At 36.8% G+C, this 26,715-nt stretch overlaps 1 protein-coding gene across 9 annotated transcripts; it reads left to right on the top strand.

The window, feature by feature from the left end:
• The first annotated feature begins 1,917 nt into the window (after nt 1-1,917).
• On the top strand, nt 1,918-26,696 carry LOC110819100 (Protein kinase superfamily protein). 9 transcript variants are annotated; one of them, XM_088206227.1, is made up of 7 exons: nt 1,918-2,077; nt 2,885-2,979; nt 3,868-3,978; nt 9,891-9,982; nt 10,416-10,484; nt 16,198-16,269; nt 24,313-26,696. In XM_088206227.1, exons 4-7 carry the CDS (start codon nt 9,958-9,960, stop codon nt 26,460-26,462), a joined length of 2,316 nt encoding a protein of 771 aa, XP_088062353.1. In that variant the 5' UTR covers nt 1,918-2,077; nt 2,885-2,979; nt 3,868-3,978; nt 9,891-9,957; the 3' UTR covers nt 26,463-26,696. The 9 variants fall into 9 exon arrangements, 7 of the variants coding, with proteins under 7 accessions (XP_088062353.1, XP_088062351.1, XP_088062355.1 ...); XM_088206225.1 differs by lacking the exon at nt 9,891-9,982 and adding an exon at nt 4,831-4,950; XR_015812769.1 differs by lacking the exons at nt 16,198-16,269; nt 24,313-26,696 and adding an exon at nt 10,745-11,137.
• Nucleotides 26,697-26,715: the final 19 nt, after the last annotated feature.

Below are 26,715 nucleotides of genomic sequence, written 5' to 3'. Positions count from 1 at the left end.
CGTCAATTAGCAGGAACTTATAGCTCAACCTGTGTGTGTGTGTATACATACACATACATACAGATGGATACAGAAATTGAGGGGCTCATTGACTTATTTATTATTATTCTGGCTCAAATAATTATCGTCTGTAAGCACAACCCTCTACAATCTAAATACTACATTGTAAATGTTATGTGTAATCTCCATTGTTAACTCACTGGTTAGTAGAAATATTTAAGAAAAATCACATCTAGTGCCAAAAGAACTGTCTTAAGAGTATTCTTTAGGTTATTATTTTTTAAACCTCTTCAACAGATAAGCATATATTGTCTTGTCGGTCTATAATACAAGAAGAATAATTGTAATGATGATTCACACTTTAGTGATTATTATATATACGTTTTGTTAATAATATGTTGGGATGAAAGGCGTCAGTGTGTAAGCATCTTGCGGTGACGCAATTAATTTCAAGCAAAATAGATGTTTTAAGTATGTGGGGGTAATTCATAGATAGATATATAAAGTTTGTGAATGAAGGAAGTTGTTGGCAAGAGGCATCATTTGCTCCGTCCCCCAACACTAATATTCTTACCATCCACCCTACCCTTTATTTAATTATTTTTCTGAAGCTTCAAGAAACAGCATTTTGCTACTAGTAATTGTTTTTCAAATCATTTGTTAAAATTGAAATATATTTTATTAATTTGTTAAGAAATATATATATATATATATTATTGTGTGTTTTTATTGTTCCATTCAAAAATTATTTGAAAATTATTATTATGAGTCTAATGATGAAATAAATATTTGTCACAATAATTTATTATTTCTTAATAAATATAATAAATTTAATAAGGTGATGACTATATTTCTTAATTTAAATATAAAAGTTAAAATTAGTTTAACTCTTATAATTTTGTTTAAAGTGTCATTTTAATTCACAATTTATTTAAATACATCACGCATGAGTTTTTTTTTTTTTTTTACCAAATTAGAGTGGTATAATTAAATTCTACTAAAATTAGTTAATTTTGAAAAATTAATCATGAATTCAAATAAGTTAATTTAAGTTGTTTCTGTATTTTTAAAATTATTTAAAATATTGTGTAATAAAAAATTTCACCAATAAAAACAATTAATATTTTTTCAAATGTATATATTAAAGTTTGAGTCCTCTAGTTTTCCAATAAGAAAAATTGAGTTCAGTTGCACCAATTTTTGATTATTTAACTAAATAAATTTATTTTTATGAAAATATTATTTCGTACGGTTCAAATTTAATTCAATTTAATTATATAAATATTTAATAAATTAAGTTTTTGGTATATATTTATAAAATAATAAATTTGATATTTTTATTAAAATTTAAATTCATAATTTTTAAAATAAAATATAAAAATATTAATTATTAAATTATCACGTGATTAGATAGGTTGATCAAATGTTAAAAAAAAAAAAAATGTTTCTAATTTTACGATATTGTTATTATTATTTTTTTCTGTAAAAGTAGGGGAGAGCAGGACAAGGCATGAGTGGTCACTGACGTTAGCAGCTGGGAACCACGCGCATCTCTGGAGAGTGGCCACCGATACTATCAATTTTCTATTGTTTTTTATTTTACCAACATTTAATCAAAACAAAAATTTTTCAATGAATTTGTTAAATCAAATATAATAAAAATAAATTACCTTTAAATTTGATTTTCTGAATAAATTATAATTTTCTTATAAATCTTTGCAATTTTTAAAATAAAATACTACATTTTATAAATTGTTGTATACTTTATTCATATAATTCATTTTATAAAAACAATAGAAAAATATAACTTTATGTTAATAGTTAATTTTGTATATATATATATATATTTGTAGTTTTATAAGTGACAAGTAAAATATATTTAATAAAAGAAAATAAAACTTTCAATGATATAAATAGCAAACAAAGAATAAGATCTTTAATAATTTTGGTTCTTCAACGGGGGATATCTTTGCTTCCCTCTTCGTCCCTCCTTTGTTCTCTCTGTCACGTTCCTGCTAAAGCAAGGTAAAGCTCTGAAGGCTACTCACAAGCCCTAAGTACTAAATTGCAGCTCCAGGTAAACCTCAACTTATGCTCTTCTGCCAACTTTATCATTAACGCACTTCTCTTCTGTGTCTTTTTTGCTCAACTTGACAGTGTACTAAATAAATTGTTCACGCTGTTTCAACGGCTTTCGAACTCGCGTTTTCCCGTCGAAACACTGGCTGCCGGCCGGTTTAATTTCCTTGCTACACACTTTTTTATTTGAAAAAAAGGAAAGAGAAGAAGATTCTCCAGGACATGGGTTTTGTTTTTAGATTTGGTATACTAAATTATGGAACTCAACTAATTTGCCCTAATTTGGGAAATTTCAGAATTCGGTTTTCTCGTCTCTTATCTTCCTACTTCTTTGTGATCAACTGCTACTATTCTCATCTTTATTTTTCCTGCTCTTTTTTTAATGGTATTTGAGAGATTTAACATCTGTGTTTACCCGAGTCCTGATAATTAATGTATGTATAGGGAGTAGATAGGAAGTAGAACTTGAATTTAGAGGAATGGGCCTGGCTCAAGGTTTCCATTTTTAAGATTCAAGGACTATCTTAATGGTCTTGGTTAAATTAGTAAATACAGCTCTTCTTTGTTTGTTGGAAATTAAACTGGGTTTAAGTGCAGAGATTAACAAAATTTGCAGTTTAGTTTCTCTACTTATAGTTTGTTAATTCAATATGTTTTGCAACTCTCCAATGATAAAGAATTTAGAATATGCTCATTTTTAATTATAGGGTTGTTTTAGTTCATATCTTTATGTTTGAACCACATTTTAGATTTTCAACAACTTCTAGTTTAATGTGTTTCGTAATTTACACATGGATTTTGGCAGGCATTTGGTACTACTTTATCAAATCTGAAATGGTACATCTAATCAGGCTGCTAATTTTAGGGACAATACCAGTGTGCAATACACTATTCTGATTGGTATGTTATTTACAATCTTAGGCTTCATTTGATCCATAAAAACCTATTATGCCTTTTATTTTCTACATCCATATTATTCTTACAGGAAAAAGAAGATTGATGTCTTCATTTCCTAAATTTATATGTGTTCATGCAGTTATTTAAAGAAAGAGTATACTAAGATGTGGTCAAATGGTTATTATGTACAAACACAGAAGTTGTGTATAGAATGTCAATTTTTTCTTTTCCTTTTCAAATTTGTCTTATTTTTTTTTTTTACTTTATGAACATTATCTTCACTTTCAACTATGTCTCATGTTTCTATGCATGAATATTTAGAGTATAAAAATGAAAAGCTAAGAAAATATTTTTATGTACTAATGGAGTGAAAATGAAAATAAGGATTAGAAGATGATGGTGACAAGAGGTTTAAATGAATAGAAGACTATTATAAGTGTTTTCTAGAAAGGAACTTTGTTTATATTTTGAGTATCCCATTGGGGCAGGCCATAATTCACAAATTTTTATGTAGAAAATATATTTGAATTTAGGTAACAAAGAGTAGAAAATGTTTTCATGGACCAAACCTTCGTTTTCCTTTCTTTCTTCCACTTTTTAGAGTCTGTTTTTCTTTTTCTTTCTTCCGCTGCAAGCACTGTTGTCTCTCAGTTTCTTTTGCTTAAAAAAAGTTTCTTATGCTTTTAAAAGATAAGAGCTCTGTTCTCTCTTTGTTTTTACTGGAAACACAAGGAAGATAAGTTCCTTTTCTTCTGGTAGGTGTTTTTTTTCCCTCTATAATCTACTGTGTTATTTTCAACTTCGCAAAATGTCTCTCTCATTCTTCCCACATTTTTCATGTTTTGGTGGTTTATTGATGCCTGCTTGCATAATCACACTGCCATGTTGCAGCGTCTGGACTGAAGAATGCCAATTTTGGAGCCCTCAAAGATCTATCAGTTTATTTATTTTGCAACTCATTGTTTGGAACTTCTGTTGCACAAATTTTCGCCATGAAATTTGGTGAGCTGTTACCATTTTATTTTGCTTTTTCTTCTAGTTAACCATGGGATTTTTCACACTATAGTACGAGAAGTTGAACAGAAACTGCAATATCATATGTGTGTAATGGTGTAATTTTTGATTTTTTTCTTGTATTATACAAGACTCAATCATATATCTTTTAAATTTAACCTCACAGTTAGTGTGACTCACATGTCCTTCTATGGGGTCGACCATTTAAAATTTTCTTGACATATATAACATCAAATTGAGAGAACAAGGTCGTATATGTTAGAATATAAACAACAAAGTTGGTTTCTTGACTATCAGGTTTTTCGGGTAATTGATTACCTGACTTTATTGTTTCACATGGTGCTATAGTCAAAGATCTATCAGACCTTGAGAACCTAACACCCTCACCTATTTATTGCTCTTCCTTCCTTTTCTCAATTCGATCTTCATGTCTTCTTGGGGTTGAATATGATATAAATAATAAATAGGAAATTTATTTAAAAAAGAACATAAATAAATAACAAATAGGAAATTGTTGTTATCAGTCTTGCTGATCACAACTTAAGTAAGTCCTGTTCCTTGATCAATGAGCTTTTTAGGCTTTTCAGATCTGTTAGGAATTATAAGTTTCTTATTACATCCTGCCAGGTGTTTGGATCAAGTTCAATAACACTTGGAAATGAACATTAGATTATACTAGTACTTAGTACATACTTTCACTACATTGCAAACAAGTCTTTTAACTAAATGCAACCAAGCACATTCCAGTTGGATGGGAACGACACTTAAGTTTCACTCTTCCATGCTGCTGTAAACTTCAGCTGACATTGCCTCCTAGTTTGACATGGAAATTCTTTGTAGATGTATGTTGGGGCTCAATGTTTGAGGAACGTGGAACATATAAGATTGTCCTTCATGTTTGTGAAATCTGGATTAGGGGGATACATTGGCTTATTTCTGCTAAATTTTATTTCAAAAAAGGTTGGTTATTTCTACTAAATTGTTTGTACCTAGCTTGTGGCATCCTTATTTCTCTTTACGTTTTACTGTTGTTCTTGAGCTAAATATTATACCTTCACAAACATGTCTTTTTTACTTATTTTTGTTGTTCTTGATTTTTTTTTTTGAAATATTCTTCTTGATTGTCTTTATTCAAGCATAATTCGATACTTTTATTTTTGTGCAAAAACTAAAGAATTTATACAAAAATGTAACTTAGATTCTAGAGTTCTCACATCCTATGAAGTTCAAACTTGATTGTTAATAAGTTCTTTGACAATTGCCCCTGACTAGACTTTTCAAAAAATAAAGAAAAATATCACCAACGTTAAGCAAAAAATTCAAGAAACTAAAGACGGGGATGAAACAAACATTTTAATAGCCTTTCGGGCTTGAAAATGTGCTGAATAGCGCAGGATCCAATCATTATCCGAGTTTTTCTTTGCTTCTCATTCGGAACTCAATTTCTTGTTTGAATATAATACTCTTTTTTGCAGAATTTTACTATCAGGAGGCGACCTTGAATGGGAGCTTTCTTTGGGTCCCTTTGGTAGCATCTTGGTCCTAGTAAGCTCAATTTTTGTCTAATTTCAGTACCTATGATCAGGCTTCTGCATAATTAGTGATTTCAATCCCCCACAAGAAAAACTTAGGTGCTGCCACATCTACTATGGTGAGGACAGAGATGGATGTAGAGGCAAATCGAGAAAGAAGAAGCCAGAGGAAGGTAGAAGGAAATTGAGCTTGGAGGTGGAAGGAAAGAAGCCTTAGGAAAGCCATTTGGGGATTTCCAAGTGGAGTCCCTTAGAAAAAAGGGGGAAAGGAGATCAGGAGCTAAGAGAAGGAGGAAGGTTTTTTAAGAGGATCGTCCATGAAAATTAGCCTACTGTTGCTTTACGTTTTTCAAGATATTGGATCTGAAATATTTCATATTTTCATCAGTCTTTGTCAATATTTTGGAATCTTATTAAAGAGTCTATGAAAGAAAAGTTGCACCAATACCTAATAGAGCTCAATCTTTGGTGTTTTGCAAAGGAAGGTCCCCCCATTGATATTGATTGGATGAGAAATTAAACTTAACATAGGCCAAGTGTACCTGCACAGCTTACGTTGCCTCCCTTAAAGGAGGTGGTCATGATGTTCCCTTAGACTAGAAGATTTCTAGCAATCTAAAGCAAATCATTTAACGTTGTCTGTGAAGGGAAGAAAATGGATAAAATAAGGGTTAGTAAAAATGGGAGAGGTTTTGGGGTCTCGATTACTTTTTGGGAGGATGAAGTGAATTAGTTGCTGGGAGTTTCGTACGAGTTTTATTGGACCAAAGGTGAGAAGCTCTAAGATTGAAATAAGGTTGGAAAGATTCATGCCTTGTGGGTGGCCATGGGAGATAACAGGCGGGGGAGGTCTCTGGTCATCATAGAGAAAGAGGAGATAGTGAGGTACATTTTTATTCTAGAAGTTCCATAGATCGTTAGATGGTGGAGGATGATGGTGGCGCTATTTAAAACGATAGGGAAGAAATTTGAGGCGCTGGAAAAGCCTAGGGAGGCCGAATCAAGAATACAAAAGCAATTACATAGCCTAGAAGAAAGGTCGTGAAAATCTGTCGGCTACACTACATTGGCTAAACTGCAGAATGGAGATGAGTGTAAGATTGGAGGTGAGGAGGGACAAAATTTTTGTCAAAGCAGTGAAGGATGATATGCAATAGGGGAACTGGGTAGGGAATGCAAGACCCCATTTCAAGTTGGGTCGGGTTAGATTTAAAATTCAAAATCAAATTTTGCTTTTTCCCAAAAGCAGGTGTGAAACATAGTTTTGGTTATATTTTAAGCGTGAACGGCCTTGACTTGGAGAGCCTGATTACAAGAGAAAAGTTGGGTTTGTTTAATTGGTTCACATGGATTGAAAGTGGAAATGGAGTGAGCGGGCTAAGCTAGGAAAACAGTTTGAAAGCTTGGGTTGGTTTCACTCGTACTTTGAGATCACTGACCCAGACAGAGCAATAGAAACCTGTGTTGTAAATCAAGGGAGAGCATGACAATCCTAAAAAACTACAATGACTTTTTCGAATGCAGATTATGACATTGAAGAGGTTAACATAGGAGAGGGGGAGACTAGTGGTGCTCGGGAGAAGGAAGGGTTAAGTAAAGAGATAGGGACAAAAGTTGAAGTCATTTTGACTGGGCGTGACACAAATGAGAAGGATGAAGGGGGTTCCATTTGACCACTAATGGTGGTTTTGGTGGAGTGTGACGCAATTGTAGAAACACCTAGGTGGATTAAAGAGCTACAGAGCTAGGGGGGAGTTGATGATGGAGGAAGAGGTGGGGAAGAAGATTAGTGACTTGATTGAGGAAGAAAACTCTAGATGGATATTCCAGAATATCCAGCAGATCAGCAATATGCTCGGTGTCACTATCAACGGTTTAGAGGAGTAGGCTGTTGCATTCTTTAAGAGATAGAGAAAAGAAAGGAGAAGGTGGGAGGGGAGAGGTTAAAATCCAAAGTAAAAAAATAGACAGGGGGTAGAAAGCTCGCAGTCAAGTATAAATTATGATAATTTACAGAAAGGGGAAAGAAGGGAGATGGGGTGTATGGGAATGCTTAATCCGTTTTTGGTTACATAATCTTATAGAATGTTAGGGGTATAAACGACTGTAATAGGAGACAAGTGATTAAGAATTGTATGAATAGATGGTTACCTGATGTGGTATGCGTTTAGAAATCTAAAATGGAATCAATCTCAAAGGGGATTTCACGGAGCCTTTAGAAGAATAAAGAGATTGGTTGGAAGGACCTACCAACTAGGAGGGCATCTGGAGAGATGTTGGTTCTATGAAATGATGAAGTCTTTAATTGTGAGGAGGTGCTGTTGGGGGAATGCCCTATTTCATACATGTTTTTATGATCGTAGAAATGGGTGGAGGAGGTATTTATTGGTTTATACAGCAGAGGTGAAGAGAGAGGGAGAGGTTTCTTATGGAAGGATTTGGAAGTCTATAAGCAAAAATGGGACCTCCCATCGATTATGGGAGGGGATTGCAATATGGTATTGAGTAGACAAGAAAGATCTGAAGAGTATTTCTGGAGGGCTTATGTTGAAGAGTTTCAAGAGACCCTTGACATGTTTGAACTATTGGTTTTACCTCTCATGGGAGACAAATAGACTTGGTCCAATCAGAGATTAAAAGTACGATGGTAAATATCTCCATCTACTACATGTCCATTTTGAATCCCTGCAAATGCAAAGAGGCTAGAATCAATTTAGTGTAGATTCACATGGTGCAACTTTGCAAATAAGAAAAAGTTTCACCTTGTAGTGTCCGAAGAGATCGAAAAACCAATGTTGCATGGTGGTTTGGAGTTGATATCTTTAATGGAGGTAAATTTGGCCTCTGGAGATTCATGAATGAAAACGATATCCTTTAATGGATGGTGATTGAGGGAAGTTTGTGATCGTGAATAGAGGGTGGTATACTAGAGTGTCAAGTAAATTGTATGGGAAAGAGATGTGGAAAAAAAGATGCATGGCTAGGAATAAATTCTAGGGTCATATCAGGTGGAGAGTTGGCTATAGAGACAGAGTCAGTTTTTGGTATGACGTTTGGCTTAAAAGGGGGATGACTTAGAGAAAGTTTTCCGGGATCTATACTATTGCGTGACACAAGAATATGTTGGTTTATGAGTTGTTCAGAGATAATCAGGGGGAGGGGAAAGAGGAATGCCATGTGGACATTAAGAGAAATCTCAATGATTGAAAAATTAATGATTATGAGGCTCTCCTCAATAGAATCCCTTTCACTACAAGTAACGGAAGTAACGACCAACCAATTTGGAGACTCAACACCAGAGGGTATTTTTTGGTCAGATTCTTTTATAATTGTTTGATTAAAGATGATGCCACGGATACCAGTCTTCTTTTTTGGCAAATCTGAAAGATTAATACTTTGCCAAAAGTTGCTTTCTTTACATGGGAAGCAGGTCGCGAGTGTATCTTACCATTGACAAGTTGATAAGGAGGGAGAAAATATTGGTGAACAGATGTTTTCTATGCATGAAGGAGACACATATCCTCTTTCGTGCCCGCTTGTGTATAAATTATGGACCTTGGCAGGTTAGTGGGGATCAATTGTGTAATGGCTAGTTCGATGAGGGAAGAAATTTGCGCTTGAAAAGATATTAATGGAGGAAAGAAGCATGTGAGTCTCCTTCTCCTTGCTATTATCCAGGGTAGTATGGAAAGAGAGGAACATGAGAGCTTTTAAAGGATGAAAGATGACTTTGACATGGTTAGAGAGAGATGGTTTAGATTTTTAGCTTTTTGATTATGAGTCATTCTCTTTACACAATGGAGGAATTTTGGGATCTTATTGTTATTTCGATTGACATGTAAATAATTTTTATATATGGGTTAACATTCCATTAGTTCTTGTGAATTAATGAATTATACCATACTTTTTTTATTGAAAGAAAAAAAAGCTTAGAGAGTTAATAATATTGTATTTTCAAGAGGAAGCAACTCTTTTAGGGTACCAAAATTTGAATATTATTTCTGTCAATTTTGTTGTAAAAAGGTCAGTTATAAGGACCAAAAGTTTATTGCATGCTTCATACAAACATAAGATAAATTCAATATCACAAGCTTCGCCGATATTTATTCAACGTCAATAAGTTAGGTTTTGTCAGCAAAATCTATTATTCAAAAACTTCTGAGGGTTGCAACCCATGTAGAAGGAAAACAGTCAAAAGATCTATAAGTGTCCTAAGTTGCAAGAATCAGAAGTAAGGTGAGCATTGAACTGCCTTTCTATAGATTCAGTTGTTTAACAAAATAAATTAAGTGACAACTAAGATCATTCATCTGCATTGTATGGTGGAAGCATCTTTGTTAGTTCTCATCTCTGTATTCACTCTGTCAGGGCTAACATCAACCCTGCATTCCAACTGTCTCAAAGAGGCTGGAGAAGGTTGAAGTCTCAATAAGCTATGAATTTTGTCATCCCTGTGGGTGGTACTTGTTTCTTCGTCAAATTCACCACCCTCCATATATACTAAACAATTTTATCAGTTTATATAAGCATGTATTAGACATTGCTGTTTATCACAGCGACTGAGTTGATTACTCAAGGGTACCAAGTTTTATTGAAATCTCAACAAATGGCACAGAGATTTTATAGTCATTTTTTGCTGTGATCTACCTGTTTTTTATACCAGAGAATGATGGTTGCTTGTCTTTTTTACTTTTTCGCCTTACATCGATTTTTCTTTAGTTTTGACAGTAATTTGTGCTATTAGATATGCTAGCTTTTTTCTCCCTTTTCCTCAGTTTTTTCTGAAGTACTTACTTTTGACTGATGCATAAAACTTAATTTCACCTGAAGCACCATTTTATCATGAATGTTCATCATTTCTTGAATCTCTTCTAATGTATAACATTGTCTCAGATTCTGATCAAAATGATTTGGACTTCCCTGGGCAAAGTTTAAATGGAAGTTTTAGGAAACTCGCCTCTGGTATGTATTTGTTTGACATCCCATATATTTGTCTTTGATGATCCTCACCGTCTATTCCTTCTTGTTGGTGATTGTCATTTGTCACTGAAGGACTTTGTTTGGTCGTGCTATTAATGTCAATCTGTTTTACTAATGCTAACTATAAGATTGAAGGATCTCGGACCAAAGTGACTGTTTTAACTAGCAATATTGATTAGCTAGTTGTTATGTCAAATCCAGAATATTTTGGTGCTTAGAGGTGCTATGGTTTGAATATCCAGGCTATCATTTCCTTTACAGACAAGGAACTTTGCTCCATGTGAAGGTTGAGATGGATAAATTTAGTGACAATAGAAGTACGTGGTGATATTTTGAGGGCTACAGATACAGCAGCAAGGAACTTTGCTCCATGTGAAGGTTGAGATGGATAAATTTAGTGACAATAGAAGTACGTGGTGATATTTTGAGGGCTACAGATACAGCAGCCTTGCTGCCATGACACACTAAAATGCAATCCTTTGTCACTTATTTCTTGTAAAATAAGTTTATGCCCAGAATAGAAGAAAAAAACCTTTACATGTAATTTTCTCTCAATGAAACAAGACTAAGGTTTAAAACCTCAAGGTGATGTTTTAAGGAGCTAATAATATCTATTACATTACCGTCACTTCAAACTTATTCTGTTCTTGTTAAATTCTTAAATATTAGTTATTTAATAAGTAAAATTGTATTTTCTATCTGATTCATAGATAAATTACTTTGACTTGTATTTTCAATCCTACAATGATAATTTGTATTTCCACTTGTCAAAGAGGAATCTCAAAGCACCTAATTTAAATTTGACAAAGAATTAATTTTGGATTGTAATACTATTTTCATTTAAATTTGTATCGTATTTGTTTATATTTCAAAAAAATAAATTTGTGGTGTATTTGTAATGTATTCTCGTTCCTCTTTCAGAACCAAATGTAACCTTAAAAGTTTCTCTAGGCTTTTCTTTGTTTTCTTCTCATAAGAATTCGTCATTGACTTCGATATCTTCAGGTGTCATTTACTTTAGGAGAAGATGGTACTGTTTGGCTGAAATAATTTGGTAGCTTGTAGGAAATGAACATAGTAAGAAAGAATTTAACATGAGAGTATTGGATAAAGCAAAATATATTGATTGATATGTGAGTATTGGATAAAGCAAAATATATTGATTGATCCATTTAGTTTACATGGATTGGCTTGAACAAATTTATTTAGTGAAATTTTCGGTAGCCAATTGAAATAAAAAGTTAAATAAAAATGCCGCTTTCATAGGTTGGCTAGCAAAGCAAATCCGGCCAACACCATTAAAGCTTAGATCCGAAGTCTCCTCCAACACGATTGAGACCTTCAATTCGACCTTGTTCATTACGAAGGCAACATATGTGTCGTATCTTCTTGCCATATGGGCTCAGAATCATCCCATTGGATCTACTCATCCTCATGGACCTTTTACCTTTATTTGAGTAATTGCGACATGACAAAATCTGATTTTATCTGTTATAGTTGTTCAGGGGTCTAAAAGTAGGGAAGAATTGAGAAGAGATGGAGATGACACACTTATCTTTTGTTGATGCATTCTCTTGTTTTGTCGAAATTCGAGAGATTTTCTCAACATCAAATGTATTGTGTTGTGTTTTCAAGCTGTCTCCTGCTTGAAAATTAATCTAGCAAAATCTGAGTGAAGCAAGGGAAGCTAGCACTTGGCATCCATCATAGATAGAACAGGCAGCCTACCGATGAAGTATCTATGGCTATCCGTAGGTGCAAAATTTGAAAGTATTTCCACATGGGATCGGGTAGTTAGTTGTGTAAGGCCCTGCTTGGCAGGACGGACAAGGGGGTTATTTTCTAAAGGAGGCACCTTTATCAAAAGTCCCATGGCAAATATCGCCATATATTTTATGTAGTTGGCTAGAATCCTGGTTAGCATGGCTAAGAGATTGGAGGTGATTCAACGCAGGTTCTTTTGGAATGACTCGGAGGAGAGGAGGTACTATTTAATGGTGTGGGATGTGGTGAAACAATCATTGAAGAAAGGGAGGGTTTGGGGGTGAGATCCTTTGTCAAATTCAACACCGCTCTTCAAGCGAAGTGGCTTTGGAGGTTTATGAGGGAGAGACGCAGTATTTGGAGGAAGGTCATTGAAGTCAAATTTGGCCTTGAAGTGTTTGTGTTGTACGCAAAGAGCTCCGAGGACTCACATCGTGTCAGCATGTGGAAGAGAATTTGCATGGGTAAAGAAGCCTTCCTTAAGTGCATTAAATAGAGGGTGGGATCGAGGAAGAGGGGTGAGTTTTTGGAGGGATGACTAGATGGAGGCTGGACCTCTCTACTCGCAGTTTCCCTCCATTTTTGCTATTGTCCAGAATAAAAACATACCTGTGAAGGATTACTTACTTCAGGATACTTGAATGGCTGGGAGATTAATGATTACACGAGACTCCTTGAGTCCCTTTCCCACGTGGTGGTTAATGGAGGCTCAAATGATGAACCCATAGAATCGTAGTTCAGAGGGCCTTTTTTTTTTTGCTAAGTCATGCTATATGCATTTTTTTCTGAGTAAGAAGTTATACTATATGCACTTGACCAACAGGGAGGAAAGAATGGAGAAGTTCCTGGTGAAGCCGAAATGGAAAGTAAAGGGAACCCCAAGGTAGATTTTTTTAACTTGGAGGCAGCTTGAGAGCAAATTCTGACTTTGGACATGTTGATCAGGAGGGGAAAGAATTTTGATTAATGACTGGTGCAAAAGGAATGCATAATCAAGTAACCATATCCTTCTTTGATATCCATATGCACATCGATTTCGGTCATTGGTTTACACTCTTTTGGGGCTGAGTTGGGTTATAGCTGGTATGGTGAGGGAGGAGTTATGAGCATGGAAAGGCCTCCAGAGCGATTAGAAATTCCTTTGGCTTATTCCTCTACGGGCAATTTGGAAGGAGAGGAGTAGGAGAATGTTTGAGGGTTGTGAATCTTCTTTTGATAAATTTAAAGATTCTTGGTTTGAGGATCTTGGGGATTTAGTAGATATTTTGCTAGATATGTAAATATTATTGTATATGAGTTTCTTGGTGCTTATATTTAATTATTCTTGTGAAAAAATGACACACTGTTTAGTCACACTTGTTTGAGAACTAGTTTCTAGCTTTTTTCCTATTGTGGGAAAGAAAATACAAATTGTACAAATATTGTTCCTCCAAAGCACCCATTTTTTTATATTGGATTTCCATGTTCATATATTGGCTCCAATAGTTGTCCTTACTCCGAATTCTTGGAAGGCTGACAAGTGGCTAAAAGATGAGTTTTTTCTAATCTAGTGGCTCCCTGAGGCTCCCTGAATATCATGTCCCAAGGATAAAGAACCAAAAAGATGAAACCATCTATCCTTGATGCGGTTAAAGGATGAATTGTGGGCTTGGGCTAGATTGTGTGAGAAGAAAAAATATTTAATGCTGATTCCATTATCTCTAATATGGGTTGTGTGGAAAGAGAGAAATTCAATAGCTTTTCAGGGGATAGAAAATGATTTTAACAGCATCAAGGATAGATGGTTTCATTTTTTTGGTTCTTTATCTTTGGGACATGATATTCAGGATCTTGAAGATTTGGAGATGGTTTTAGATCATTTGATTGAGTTGTAACTGTTGCATATTAGGCGGTACCCCCTTATACCTTTGGAATGATATTTCTTTTTATTTCAAAAAAAAAAAAAGATTTTTTTCTTCTTCATATAGAAAGAGTATCTTAGAAAGGTAAAGAGCATGCAAGGATGCAGTCTTGCTGGTTTCTTTTTTACTTGGTCTCTGGGTGGTAAGTGTAGGTGCAGGTAGAGTGTTGGGCGTTCGAGTTAGCTGGTGGCGGGCTAGTCCCTGACTTTCACAGATTTGGGCATGGGTTTATCAATAGTAATCAGTCGTTAATTCCCCTTTTTGGTCTCTATGTTTGTCTTTTTCACTTAATTGGTGCTTCGCATTTTGTTATGCATAACTTCCTCTGTACGGAAATAAAGCAAGAAATCTCAAGCTTCTCTTTCTCTCACTCTCCTTGTCACTAGTGTTTCTCTTGATTTTTTTTTTTAATAGAAAAGATAGTATTATTGGGAAGTGTTAGGGATCCTAAGCACCAAAATAATAATAATAAAAATAATATTTATTATTATGATTATAATAATTCAACATTAACTATTTCTAGTTTTAGGTATTTGAGTGTCTAATACATGTTTATGGGCTTTTATATGTTTGTATATAGGCAGTATGTATGGGAATAAATTCTTCAAGTAGTTGTTAAAGTTTACCAAGTCTGGAAATATAAGATTGGGCAGTTGTAGCAGTTATTAACCAGTATAGAAGTTTTTGTGGACTGTTTTAGCAGTTTTTAAGGACAGTTTTGCAGTTGCTGTTTTCTGCCAAGAACAGACACCGTTTCTTAATTTTTGTTGTATAAATCTGTATTTCTAATCTATGAAAAGTAGGGAAGGAAATTATTGACTGTTTACTTAGATTCTAGGATTACCTTTTAATGAACACTAATTTACTTTAAAATAGATTTCTTTCAACAAAAATTTACTCAAAAATAGGTAACCATTAGTGGGGACCATAAGAGGAAGGGACAAAGAATTATTTTGTCCACAGGATGATTAGACATCAGCCAAACTCAGTAAAGATAGCTAGCCAATATCTATGCAAAGTAGACAAAAAGACACTAGAAAGACAATCTTTGCAATAAAAAACACCAACTTCCTTCCATCTAAACTTCCTGCCCTTATATATTAATATCCATAAAACCACTTGCCAAGGTTTGTATGCATACCCAAGATGTCCTCAATTAGATGTAGGATGGTGAGAACATTACCAAATTTCACATGATCACGGGAGAGGAAAAAGATTGATCAGCAAATTCGAGGTCTGAAACCTTTGTCCTATGCCGCTCCACACTAAGACCCTCAATCACGGATCTCTTTGTACCACAAGAAAACATAGAATTCACACCTGTCTCTTTGCATACCCAACATCCATCGCATTCATGAAAAGAAAGGGAAAAAAAGAGAATCCCCGTCAAAACTGGGTACCTAGATTTACTGTTCATTCCGCCAGCAAAAGAAACAGAGGTAAGATAACCGGTATTCTAACTCCTCAACCTAAGACTAAAACCTTTTCTCTTTTAACTTCATCCAAAAAGCCCCAGTTGACCACGTTGTAAGGCTTCTTGGATCTAGTTTAAAAACCAAATTCGTGCCTTAATGTTCAATATTCCTCCACCACTTCATAAGCAATGAGGATTTGCCTACCTCCTACTAAAGAACTCTGATTTTTTTTACTCTTGTTGTGTGTCCTTCCAAAGTCTAGGAGGCATTTCACTATACTCCTGAGGGATTGAACAATAATTTAGATTAAACAATAATTTATCTTTGGGGCGGTACATCTTTAGAAATAAATACATAGGTTTCACTAGTCACAAGTGCATGTGATAGTTATTGATGGATATTGCATGGTTTCCTGAAGGTGAATTTTGCTCCGCTCCTTGTGAGTGCTTTAATTCTAATACTACTTATGTGTAAAATATTTCCCCCTTGAAATATGGTCCCAGTCTTTTTCTGTTTCTACTATGGAATGATGAAGTTCTAAATGTGGGAAGATGCTTTTATATCAAGTATTGCAAACTGTGAATCATTCTGAAATCTTTCTAATTAATGCATCAGGTTTTCTGTGGAATGATTTTGACTCATCTCCAGGACAAAGCTTGGATACAAGTTCCAGAAAATCTAACTCTGGTTTGTAATATTGGCTGGTCTTTTTCCCCTTCATATATTTTCCATCTTTTCTTGTGCAACTAGCATGCTCCTATTCCTCTTAATTTTTCTCTGTTGTTATTGCATTAGTAAGTTTATCAATCTTGAAATAACTGCCTTCCGCCACAAGAAAATTAATCTAGAATAGGCTTAGAAAACCATTCAGCAGAGTGATTTCTATGAAATGGTTTCAATGGATTCTTTATTTCAGAATCTTTGTAAGCATGTATAAAACAGGAACAAGAAGGGGAAAGCAATTACACATCAAGTGGGATCACTTGGTGGCTTTCTAGGACCTTTGTTTCTTTATCCTGATAAGCATGCATACGCATGAGTTCTGGTTGTAGATTTCTTGTACCTCTTACACTTGGGTATGGGACTTTTAACTTTGTTTAGGTGTGTTTGCTATCAAAGGAGGTAATAATAGAAAAATCAATAATCAAATTTTGCTTGTTCTATTTTTTTTTTCTTTCACTACTAGAAAGATTCCTTATCCTCCCTTTGTATTCTCTCTTTCTTAATAATATCTTCTTTTTCTATCAAAATAATCATAACGAATTCTTTTTTCGCCCCCTTTTTGATGATCGGTCAAACAACCAACTTTTTCTACCCCTTAGGTTGTGCAATTTTTTTTGGTTCAGAAAATGAAAATAGGGAACTCAATGGGGAGCTGAGGGATTAGAATGTCCTGAATTTTTTATTTTGAACTTTTCTGCTGATAGTGGTTTCTAGAAAATATTTGGATCTTCTTTTTTTGTTTGATTATCAGTTATAAATTTTCTAGAAAATCTTCTGATTGCATGTAAATTGTCTATAGGACTCATTTAATTGTCTGATTAGCTGGACAATGGTTTGTAATTATGGGATGAGATATGAGTGAAGGGTATTAGAGGTCAGAACAAACAGATAGGTCTTTTTCCTATTGCAATTTTTTGGGTGGTGTAGAAAGAAAAAGCATGACAGTTTTTGAAGGAGTGAAAGAGGATCTATAGGAAGAGTATTATTCACAAATGTACTCAGGGAGTACCAGCCATTTATAAAATTTACAGTTTAGTTAATATATCTTTAAGATTTCCAAAATCATCCTCCATAGAAATATCATGCCCGAACATCAAGGATCCAAAAAAAATGAAACCACCTATTCTTGATCTTGGATATCTCATTTTTATTACCCTCAAAAGTTTTATTATTCATTTCTTCCAAATCACCCACATAATAATAAGTGGAATTAGCTTTACAAATTTCTTTTTTTACATAGACCTTCCCAAGCTCAAATTTCATCCCTTACTGATCCCGCAATGACCCAATTGATTTCTAGTAATCCCTAAATCATCATTCACAGTTCATAAGCCATTGGATACCAAAGAAGGATATGATTGCATGATTCTGCAGCTCTCTTACACAAATAACAATCGTTAACCATAATCTTTCCCCTAAGTATAAGCTTGTCAATTGTAAGAATGCATTTGCGACACGCCTCCCAAGCAAAAAAAGCAACCTTAGGAGGTGCATTGATTTTTCAAATCTGATGAGCCGAAAAGCTAGAGACCTCTTCCCGCTCTCTCCTCACTAAGTAATTGTAATAACTCCTAGCAATATAAGGCCTTATTCAGTTTCCACACAATCTGCTCCTTGACATTTCTTTTTGAAATAAAACATGCGAAAAGTATATTACTATGAGCACCAAGGGAGTCCAACCCATATACAAGAATTTACAAGTCACCCATTGCAACAAAACAGTTTCTAAAGGCCCCCATGACCGGTGGAGGATGATCCAACAACAACAAACTTAGGGTTCGAAACCATCTATTCTTGAAAACATCAAAACCCTTAACATCATCTATCCCATCAAAAGTTTTTTTGTTCATTTCCTTCCACACAGTCCACATAATGGTGAGTGGTATCAAATCCGCAAACGTACACCTATTCCTCAAACTTTCTCATGCCCTTAGCTCTTCCCTCACCGAACTGGCCATCACTTAGTTGATCCCCTAGCAAACCATACACCATGACCCAACAAATTATTACTACTCTCCTCAGCTTTCTTACACAAATAACACGCATTTACCAAGAACTTCTACCTCCTCCTCAGTTTACCTATAGTTAGAATACACTCTCTACATGACCCCCCAAGCAAAAAAAGAAACCCGTGGAAGTACTTTAGCCTTCCAAATCTGTTTTGATGGGAATCTAACAACATTATTATCATTTTTTGATAGCCACTTGTACCAAGATTTTATCGTGAATGAGCCTTTTTTAGTGAGCTTCCAAGGAGGACTATCATTGTTACCATCTAGTGACAAAACGAAAGAGATCTCAACAACTTCTCATATTCACTTATTTCCCAATCATTCAAATTTCTAGATACCAAATCTGCCAAACTCCCTCTCCTCCTAACACCCCCATAAAGCAATCATAAATCTTCGCCCCTTCATGTTGAGCAATACTGAATATCTGAGGGAATTGCTCCCTAAGTGCACCACCTTCAATCCATTGATCCTCTCAAAAATTGATTTTGTCGCCCCTACCCACTTTCCATCTGATACATTTATGAAACCTCTCCTTCCCAACCCCTGTTCTTTTCCACAAAGTTTTTCCATGTGACTGCAAAGCCGTACAAGTGAACCAACCATTTCCCTCCACCCCAAACTTCGCCACAATGATCCTTCTCCACAAAGCACCCTCCTCATTCATGAACCTCCAAAGCCATTTAACCTGTAATGCCACATCCATTTCAACCGAAGATTGAATGCCCAAACCGCCTATGGGAATAAGTTTCTTAAGTTCTTTCCATGCAACCAAGTGATATTTCCTTTTATCTTCAACTTCATCCCATAGAAATCTGCATTGAATTGGCTCTAATTTCTTTGCAACACTAACTGGAGTGGCTTGCAAAGATACATAATTAATAGGTAAATTGCGCAAAGTATTTTTTATGAGAGTGAGTCTTCCTCCTTTTGAGAGTAAACCCCTTTTCCATCCAGAAAGTCTTTGCTCAAACCTATTCACTACTGGTTCCCAAGTCTTTGTTTCCTTATTGTTAGCTCCCAAAGGAATACTCAAATATCTGATAGGTAGTTTAGTCACACTGCATCCTGAGACACTAGCCAACCGCTCCTAACCCTCCTCCTTACCTAATGTAACCAACTCAGACTTAGGTAGGTTGATGTTGAGCCCTGATACCACCTGGAAACCCATAAGGACACACCTCAGATTTAAGAAAGCTTCCTTCTCTAGAACACAAAATAGCAGAACTTCATCAGCAAAAATTAAATGTGTCACCTCCTCTCTCCTCTCCCCCACACCTACACATAATCCACAGAACATATTGTGATTTCTAGCTCTTTTTGTAACATCTTATTCAAGACTTCCATAGCCACAACAAAGAGTAACGAGGACAAAGGGTCCCCTTATCTCAACCCTCTCGATTCCTAGAAGAAAGACGATGTCCCTCCACTAACCAACACGGCAAAAAATGCTGTAAAAAATGCACTACTTAACCCATCTTCTCCATTTTACCCCAAAACCCAGTTTCATAAGCATATAGTCCACAAAACCCCAATTTACATTATTATAAGTCTTTTCCATATCTAGTTTACGTAGGATCCATTCCGTTTTCTTGTTCACTAGTTCATCAACCACCTCGTTAGCAATCAAGGCTGTATCCAAAATCTGCTTGTCTCCTGCAAAGGCATGTTGGCACTCACCAATAACCTTGTCTAAGACCTTAGTCATTCTCCTCGTAAGGACTTTGCAATAAGAACAATAGAGGTAGAAATCAACGATTTAACAAAAGATCCAGTTGTATGAAACGCTTGGAATAGCTCAACAATATCCCTCTTCACCACATGCCAAAACTTCTAAAGGAAACCCATATTAAACCCACTCGGACCCAGAGTCTTACAAGTCCTCAGTGCTTCCATAATCTTTTCTTCAGAGAAACTACCTTCCAGATCCAACCTGCTAGCCTCATCCAGGGTACTAAATGTGATGCCGTCTAGGGAAAGGTTTTCAATCATACTCTTCCTTGTAAAGCCTAGCAAAATATCACTAGTTTCCCTCCTCAACTCTTCATTCCCTTCCACTACCTTGTTCCCAAACATCATTGACTCACAAAGTTATCCCACCTATGGTGATTGGCCAAACAATGGAAGAATCTAGTGTTGCGATCCCCTTTCACAACCCATCTGACCCTAGATTTATATCTCTAGCTAATTTTTTCCATCTGCATACTAGCGGCAACTTCAGTTCTCACAGTTTCTCTGTGCTCAACTTCTTCCACATTCAAAAACCCTTCCCCTTCTCTCCTATCAATGTCTTCTAGTTCATCAAACAAAGTCTTAAACTTTATATCGTGCCTAATCCCCTCTTCCTTGCTCCACTTCTTTATTTCTGATTTTAGGAACTTCAACATCTGGGCAACTCTGAAACTGACTTGCCCAACTGGACAAACTATCTCCCTCCATCCCTTAATCTTTTCACGGAACTCATTGACTTTTAGCCATTTATCATCAAACCTGAAAGGACAAGGACTCCATTGAGTGTCATCAGCTTCCAAGAAAATAGGGAAATGATCGGATGTAATTTTGCTCAATCTCTTCTAGCACAAGTTCATAGCTATAGATTGACAATCTACTATCACCACAAATTTGTCAATTTTGGAACAAGGCAGGTTGGCCCTTTGGTTAGACCAAGTCCAACTACCACTAACCAAAGGAAGATCCATGAGGCCGTATCTTTTCAAAGTATCTTTGAAATCCTCTGCGCATCTATTATAGAAATGTTCACCCGATTTCTCACTCTCATACAACACCATGTTGAAGTCTCTGTCCACCCCCCATGGACCCTCCCATTTATCCCCAGATTCCTCCAAGTCCTATCACAACATTTTGCGTTCACTCCCTTTACCTTTGTTGTATACCCTTGTAAACATCCATCTAAGCCCATTCCTACAGTTTTTGAATAGACAGGAGATAGAGCACCCACCAATTATACTATCTTCACGAGACATCAATTCTTCCTTCCAAATAACAATAACGCCGCCTGAAGCACCAATAGCCAGGTGCTCTCTCCAACCTATCTCTCTACATCCCTACTGACTTCTAACAATCCCCTCTCCTGCTACTACTTTTGTTTCCTATAAACAAACTACCTCTAGTTCCATTTGTTCATTCCTCCCTTGATTATTCATCTCTTTCTATAGTTGTTAATACCTCTCACATTTCAAGAAATGATCCTCCCAACCATCAACTACTGATTATGGCCACTCCCCACTCCCTTCTTCTCTCCCTTCTTCACCCCATCATAATTAATGCTAGATATCAATATCCTCAACTCCCTAGTCCCCTCACTCCCCACTCTCCCCTTCCTTTTTTTCTATAACCTCTCCTCCCTCTCTTTCTCCAACCTCCTTTTGATCTCGCGGAATAACTTTATAGCTCTATCCTCAAATCCTCCAAACAATACTCCCACTAACCTGCTCAATCTCTGCACATTTTCCATCATCCACTGCGAATCTTCTTCCTCCAACAGATCCTCCATTCTTAAATTGCCCTCTTCCATTGCTAATTCCTCACTAATTTGTAATGCCAGTTGTAATTCTCCCTCAGAAACCACCCTCGACTCCGCCTCCACCTCCACCATCATCTCTGTCGATCCCTCTACCAACTGGATCACATCTAGCCCTCTTCCCACATCCCTCCCTAGACTACTCCTATTCCCGCTGCTGCTCCCCATGCATCACCACCACAATCATAGAAGTCTTCCACCTCTCTTACCAAACTCGCTGCCCTCCCAAACATTTTTGCCTCTAGGATCGAAGTAGCAACTGCAAGAGCTTCCACTTCACCATTCATCGATCGTGGAAAGCAACACAGTCTCCAGAAACATGCCATCAACTTGATTGTCACCCCCACTCACCCTTATGCCGAAAATCATCTCTACGTTCTGCTTCTCTCTCTTCTCTGCGATTCCTTCAAGGGTTAGGGTTTGATGCAGACCGGGTCGCCGGGTCAACTCGTGTGTCATGTTAACCTAACCCTCTTTTAATCCTCGATCTCCTCCTTTTCTTCTCCACACTAGGCCAAACACAACCCTTCTTCCCCCCCAACCTGCCTAGCAAACATATCCTTGATATTGGGTCTTCGGGATGGCCCAGCCTGTTCATCTTCCACTACCCATATACTTTTCTCTGCCCACAAAAATCTATGGCCCTCTCCAATTCCTCTGCTCATCCTTTTCCTTGAACACGGTCCACCCTGCTCAGGCCCACTCTCCAACTTTCCCCTCAAAACAATCTATTTTGCTGTCATTTACTCTATTCTCAAAACAACTCCATCCCCCTCCATTTTGTGCACTCCACTTTTGAATTTCAAACAGCCCGAATCTAACAGCAGATTCGGATCTCTTCTTCTCAATTCGACTCTTTACCCCCGCTAGTTGTCTCAGTATCTCAGTAAACAAAACACCATATGTCCGCTCCAGCCGCACCCCCAACTCCATACTGTATCCCGAGCATCTAACTGTGGTCGGCATAACAGTTTGCCAAACAGCGATTGTAGGTTTTTCTGCTTTCATCATCCTCTATTTTTTTCGCCCAATCCGGTGGTTCCAACTTTACCCTCAAGACTTCATAATTGCCTCCATCATCTGCCACCATCCACCGCCCTTATCCCCCTTCGGTAAGAACATCTGATTAATCCTACCTCCCTCTTCGCCCTTCCCCTCCAAAAACACTAGAAACCGCCCGTGCTTATTTTTGCATAGCGCCATCCACATTGTCCTCCAGCTGCTTCATCGACTCTCCTCCCATATTCTTCCACCTTTCTCCCAACGAAACTCCCTGAAACAGTCCATCAATCACTCCACCTCCTCTTTCCGGTAGAAAATCGGCTTCCGAAAACCCTTACCGTTCTCATAAATCCTCACCTGCTTTCCTTCCTCAACTATATCGAAAGTCTTCTGCTCCACTGTTGGGAATCTCCCTGTCCCTACTGTCATGTCTGCTCTCTCGAGGCGGCGTCATTTACTGTTGATGGCACCTAGTCCCACTCCTTTGCGCCTTCTCACTCTTTCTCGCAAAGCCCTGACATTAGTGACATGCACTGTGGCACGGAGTTGTAACAAAGTTTCATATCCTTCAATTTCCCAAATATTTTGATTCCTATTCACATTACTAACCCTTCTCTATTACTATTATTTTATCTACAGATATCGTCAATTAGCATATTCTTGGATTACGCAATTGCTAGATTCTAGGGAACCATCTCTTGAAACAACCACCAGTCATCTATGGAGTTAGAGTTAAAAGGTTTCATATCCTGGAGTTTTTGGTTATAGGTCATCTTTTGTACTCTATTGAGGATTTGGGAAACCTTACCGATATCTTGGTTGATATGTAAATATTATTTTTACATGAATTGACACCCCTTTGGTGCTTATAATTAATTATACATATAAAACTTTTTATTTAAAAAAAATATTCAGCATCCTAGATGACATCAGACTGTTTGTTTTGTTTCTTCTTCTATCCTCGCATGCATGCTTGGCGTTTGTTTTGAGATTGAGAGCCTTACTGACAATGGTATAAAAACCCACTTGTTCGGACCTACAGTTAGTAGTCAGAGAACTATCAGGACAGGTCCTAGAGAGGCTACTAGTTTTAGAGAGAATTTGAGCACTATGATTTTTGATTTTCAAGTGACATTGTAAAAAAATCTACATGGAGGGACCAATTTTCTAAATGAACTTTGGAACTTCTCTCTGATTTCTAAAATCTCTCTCGGAAAAGAAAGAAAAACTTTAATAGAAAACATATGAGGGTTAGGCAACCAATTGCCATTGACAAGTGCAGCAATTGCATGAACTTAATTATAATCTTCCCAATTTCGATTATGCGCACAATATGCAAATTGTTTTGTCCTTTCTACATTATATGTATCTTTTTCTATTTTCCTTTTCAGTTCTATTGTTCATAAAATACGTCACCATTGAGGATGTGTAATGATTGCTTGAATTGCAACGCAGTTATCTCTGTCCATAGTGTTTCTGGTGCTTCAACTTCAAACAAGTTTGTCCCTGCTTCAAGGAGGGTATATAAAGGCCTAAAGGACTATGGAAGGAAAGTTGTAGATCGAGAATTATTTACACAGAATCTTGAAGACTGGGTTGTGGAAAATTGTCATACTGATTCGGTGACCAGAGATCAGTCTTTCAGTTTTCCCTTTCTGATTGATGATATAAGAAAGCTTGATTTGGCGTTGGAGGGGGTTTTGTTTCAGCAACTGTGCCGTATGCCTTGTAAATCTGATGCTTCCAATGATCTGAGGGAAGATGAATTTTTTGCTCTAGAAGACTTCCTTCATGCTGTTGTCAATGGTCTGTGGCGTACCTTTTGGCGTAAGAGTGGGCCATTGCCATTCTATTTGTCTTGTGGCCGCCATCCTGGGTCCAAGTTTTATAGCCTAGAGAAAGCAATATCAAAGGGAAGGATTGAAGAGCTCTGTGGTTTAGCTTTGATATCAAAAACAGGGAGTGATCTGCATGTTCATTGGGATCAGGTGATGGAGTTTGCGTTATTTAAACCATGTATATTATCAGAAAATGAAATGAAACTATCTCCGATCATTATCTGTGAAGCTCTTTTTTATGGTTTTCATATACTAGTTTCTAGAAGTATAAGCAAGTCAAGTACTGTTGGAGGGGATTCTGTTTTTGTTTTGGTTCTTGATTCTAAATTTGGTGGGGTCGTGAAACTTGGAGGTGACCTTGGTAAACTTGAATTGAACTCGCATAATCCATACTTATCGGTGGCAGAATGGATAAAATGTCATGCGGAGGTCAGTGTTTCTGCAGTGGACTGCATATGGAATAAACTGGGAAATGCAAACTGGGGGGACCTGGGGACTCTGCAGGTACTTTTAGCAACTTTCTATTCTATTGTCCAGTGGAATGGACCACCAAGAAAGTCAATAGAATCATTGGCCTCAGATCATAGCCTTCGTTTACAGAAGCGCAGAATGGAGTCCCGCCAAAATGAGAACGAAAATGCATTGGTCCCCTTTCAACAACCTAACCATCAACATGGAGAGATCGTCGAACTTGATGCGGGGGATAATCAATCCTTCAGAAAGCAAGCCTCACGTTTGAAGCTTAAGCAGGGAGAAACATTGCTGTTGGAGGATCAAAGGCAAGGGCAGAAAAGTTTCCAGATACAAGAATCGTTAGTAGGAGGGAACTACTTTCTGTACAGTGCTGTGTCTCTAGATAATCCAACAGAATTGTTAACTTTGTATGTGGGTGCTCATCCATCAAGACTGGAACCATCTTGGGAGGATATGAGTTTATGGTATCAAGTCCAGAGGCAAACAAAAGTGTTAAACATCCTAAAGCAACAAGGAATTTCAAGCAAATATCTGCCGGAAATTATTGCTTCCGGAAGGATTTCGCATTCTGGTCCCTGTAACAAGCAGAGTCCAGGGGGTCGATGTGATCATCCATGGTGTGGAACTCCAATACTTGTAACATGTCCAATTGGGGAGCCACTTTCATTTGTAGTTGCCAGGGATGGACCATTCTCCTCCGAGGAGGCACTGCAGTGTTGTCGGGACTGCTTAGCTGCACTGAGAAGTGCAGCAACAGCCAATGTCCAACACGGTGATATTTGTCCAGAAAACATAATACGTGTTGTGGACAGGAATGGTAGTAGAAACAGGTTTTGTTATGTCCCAATATCATGGGGACATGCTGTTATAGAAGACAGAGATAGCCCAGCAATAAATCTGCAATTCTCGTCCTCTTATGCACTCCAGCATGGAAAACTGTGTCCTGCATCAGATGCGGAAAGCCTTGTTTATCTTCTTTATTTTATTTGCGGGGGAACCATGCAGCAACAGGATTCAATTGAATCCGCATTGCAGTGGAGGGAAAGAACCTGGACAAAACGTTTGATTCAACAGCAACTTGGTGAGGTTTCAGCATTGTTGAAGGCATTTGCTGATTATGTAGATAGCCTTTGTGGAACCCCTTACCCTGTTGATTATGATATTTGGTTGAAGAGGCTGAATAGAGCTGTTGATGGTTCAACAGATAGGGGTAAAATGATTGAAGAAGGAGCTATAACATTGAGACTAGAGGATGTTGCCGAGTCTTCAGGCACCTCTGGAGGCGGTGTCTAGCTTTTTCTCTTCTTTGGGAAGATGGTCTAGTTTTGTGGGGTGTGTTTTTGTATCTATTTTTGGCTGAGATTCAAATGGGTGTTCTTCAACAAGATTGTCAAATTCTAGAATTTAGAGGTTGATGTCTTATCTCATTTCCGTGGCTGTAGAGAGTTTTAAGATTTCATTGTGATATGCCGAAAGACTGATAGCCATCTTTGAATTGACAGCAATGTAAATGTGTATCAATTGTAATTTTTTTTTTTTTTTTTTT

This window comes from Carica papaya, chromosome 6 (genome assembly GCF_054855325.1).
Source record: "Carica papaya isolate Zhongbai chromosome 6, ASM5485532v1, whole genome shotgun sequence".
NCBI classification, from domain to species: Eukaryota; Viridiplantae; Streptophyta; class Magnoliopsida; order Brassicales; family Caricaceae; genus Carica; species Carica papaya.
Note: the sequence above shows the minus strand (reverse complement) of the source record. Positions and strands in the feature narration are given on the sequence as shown.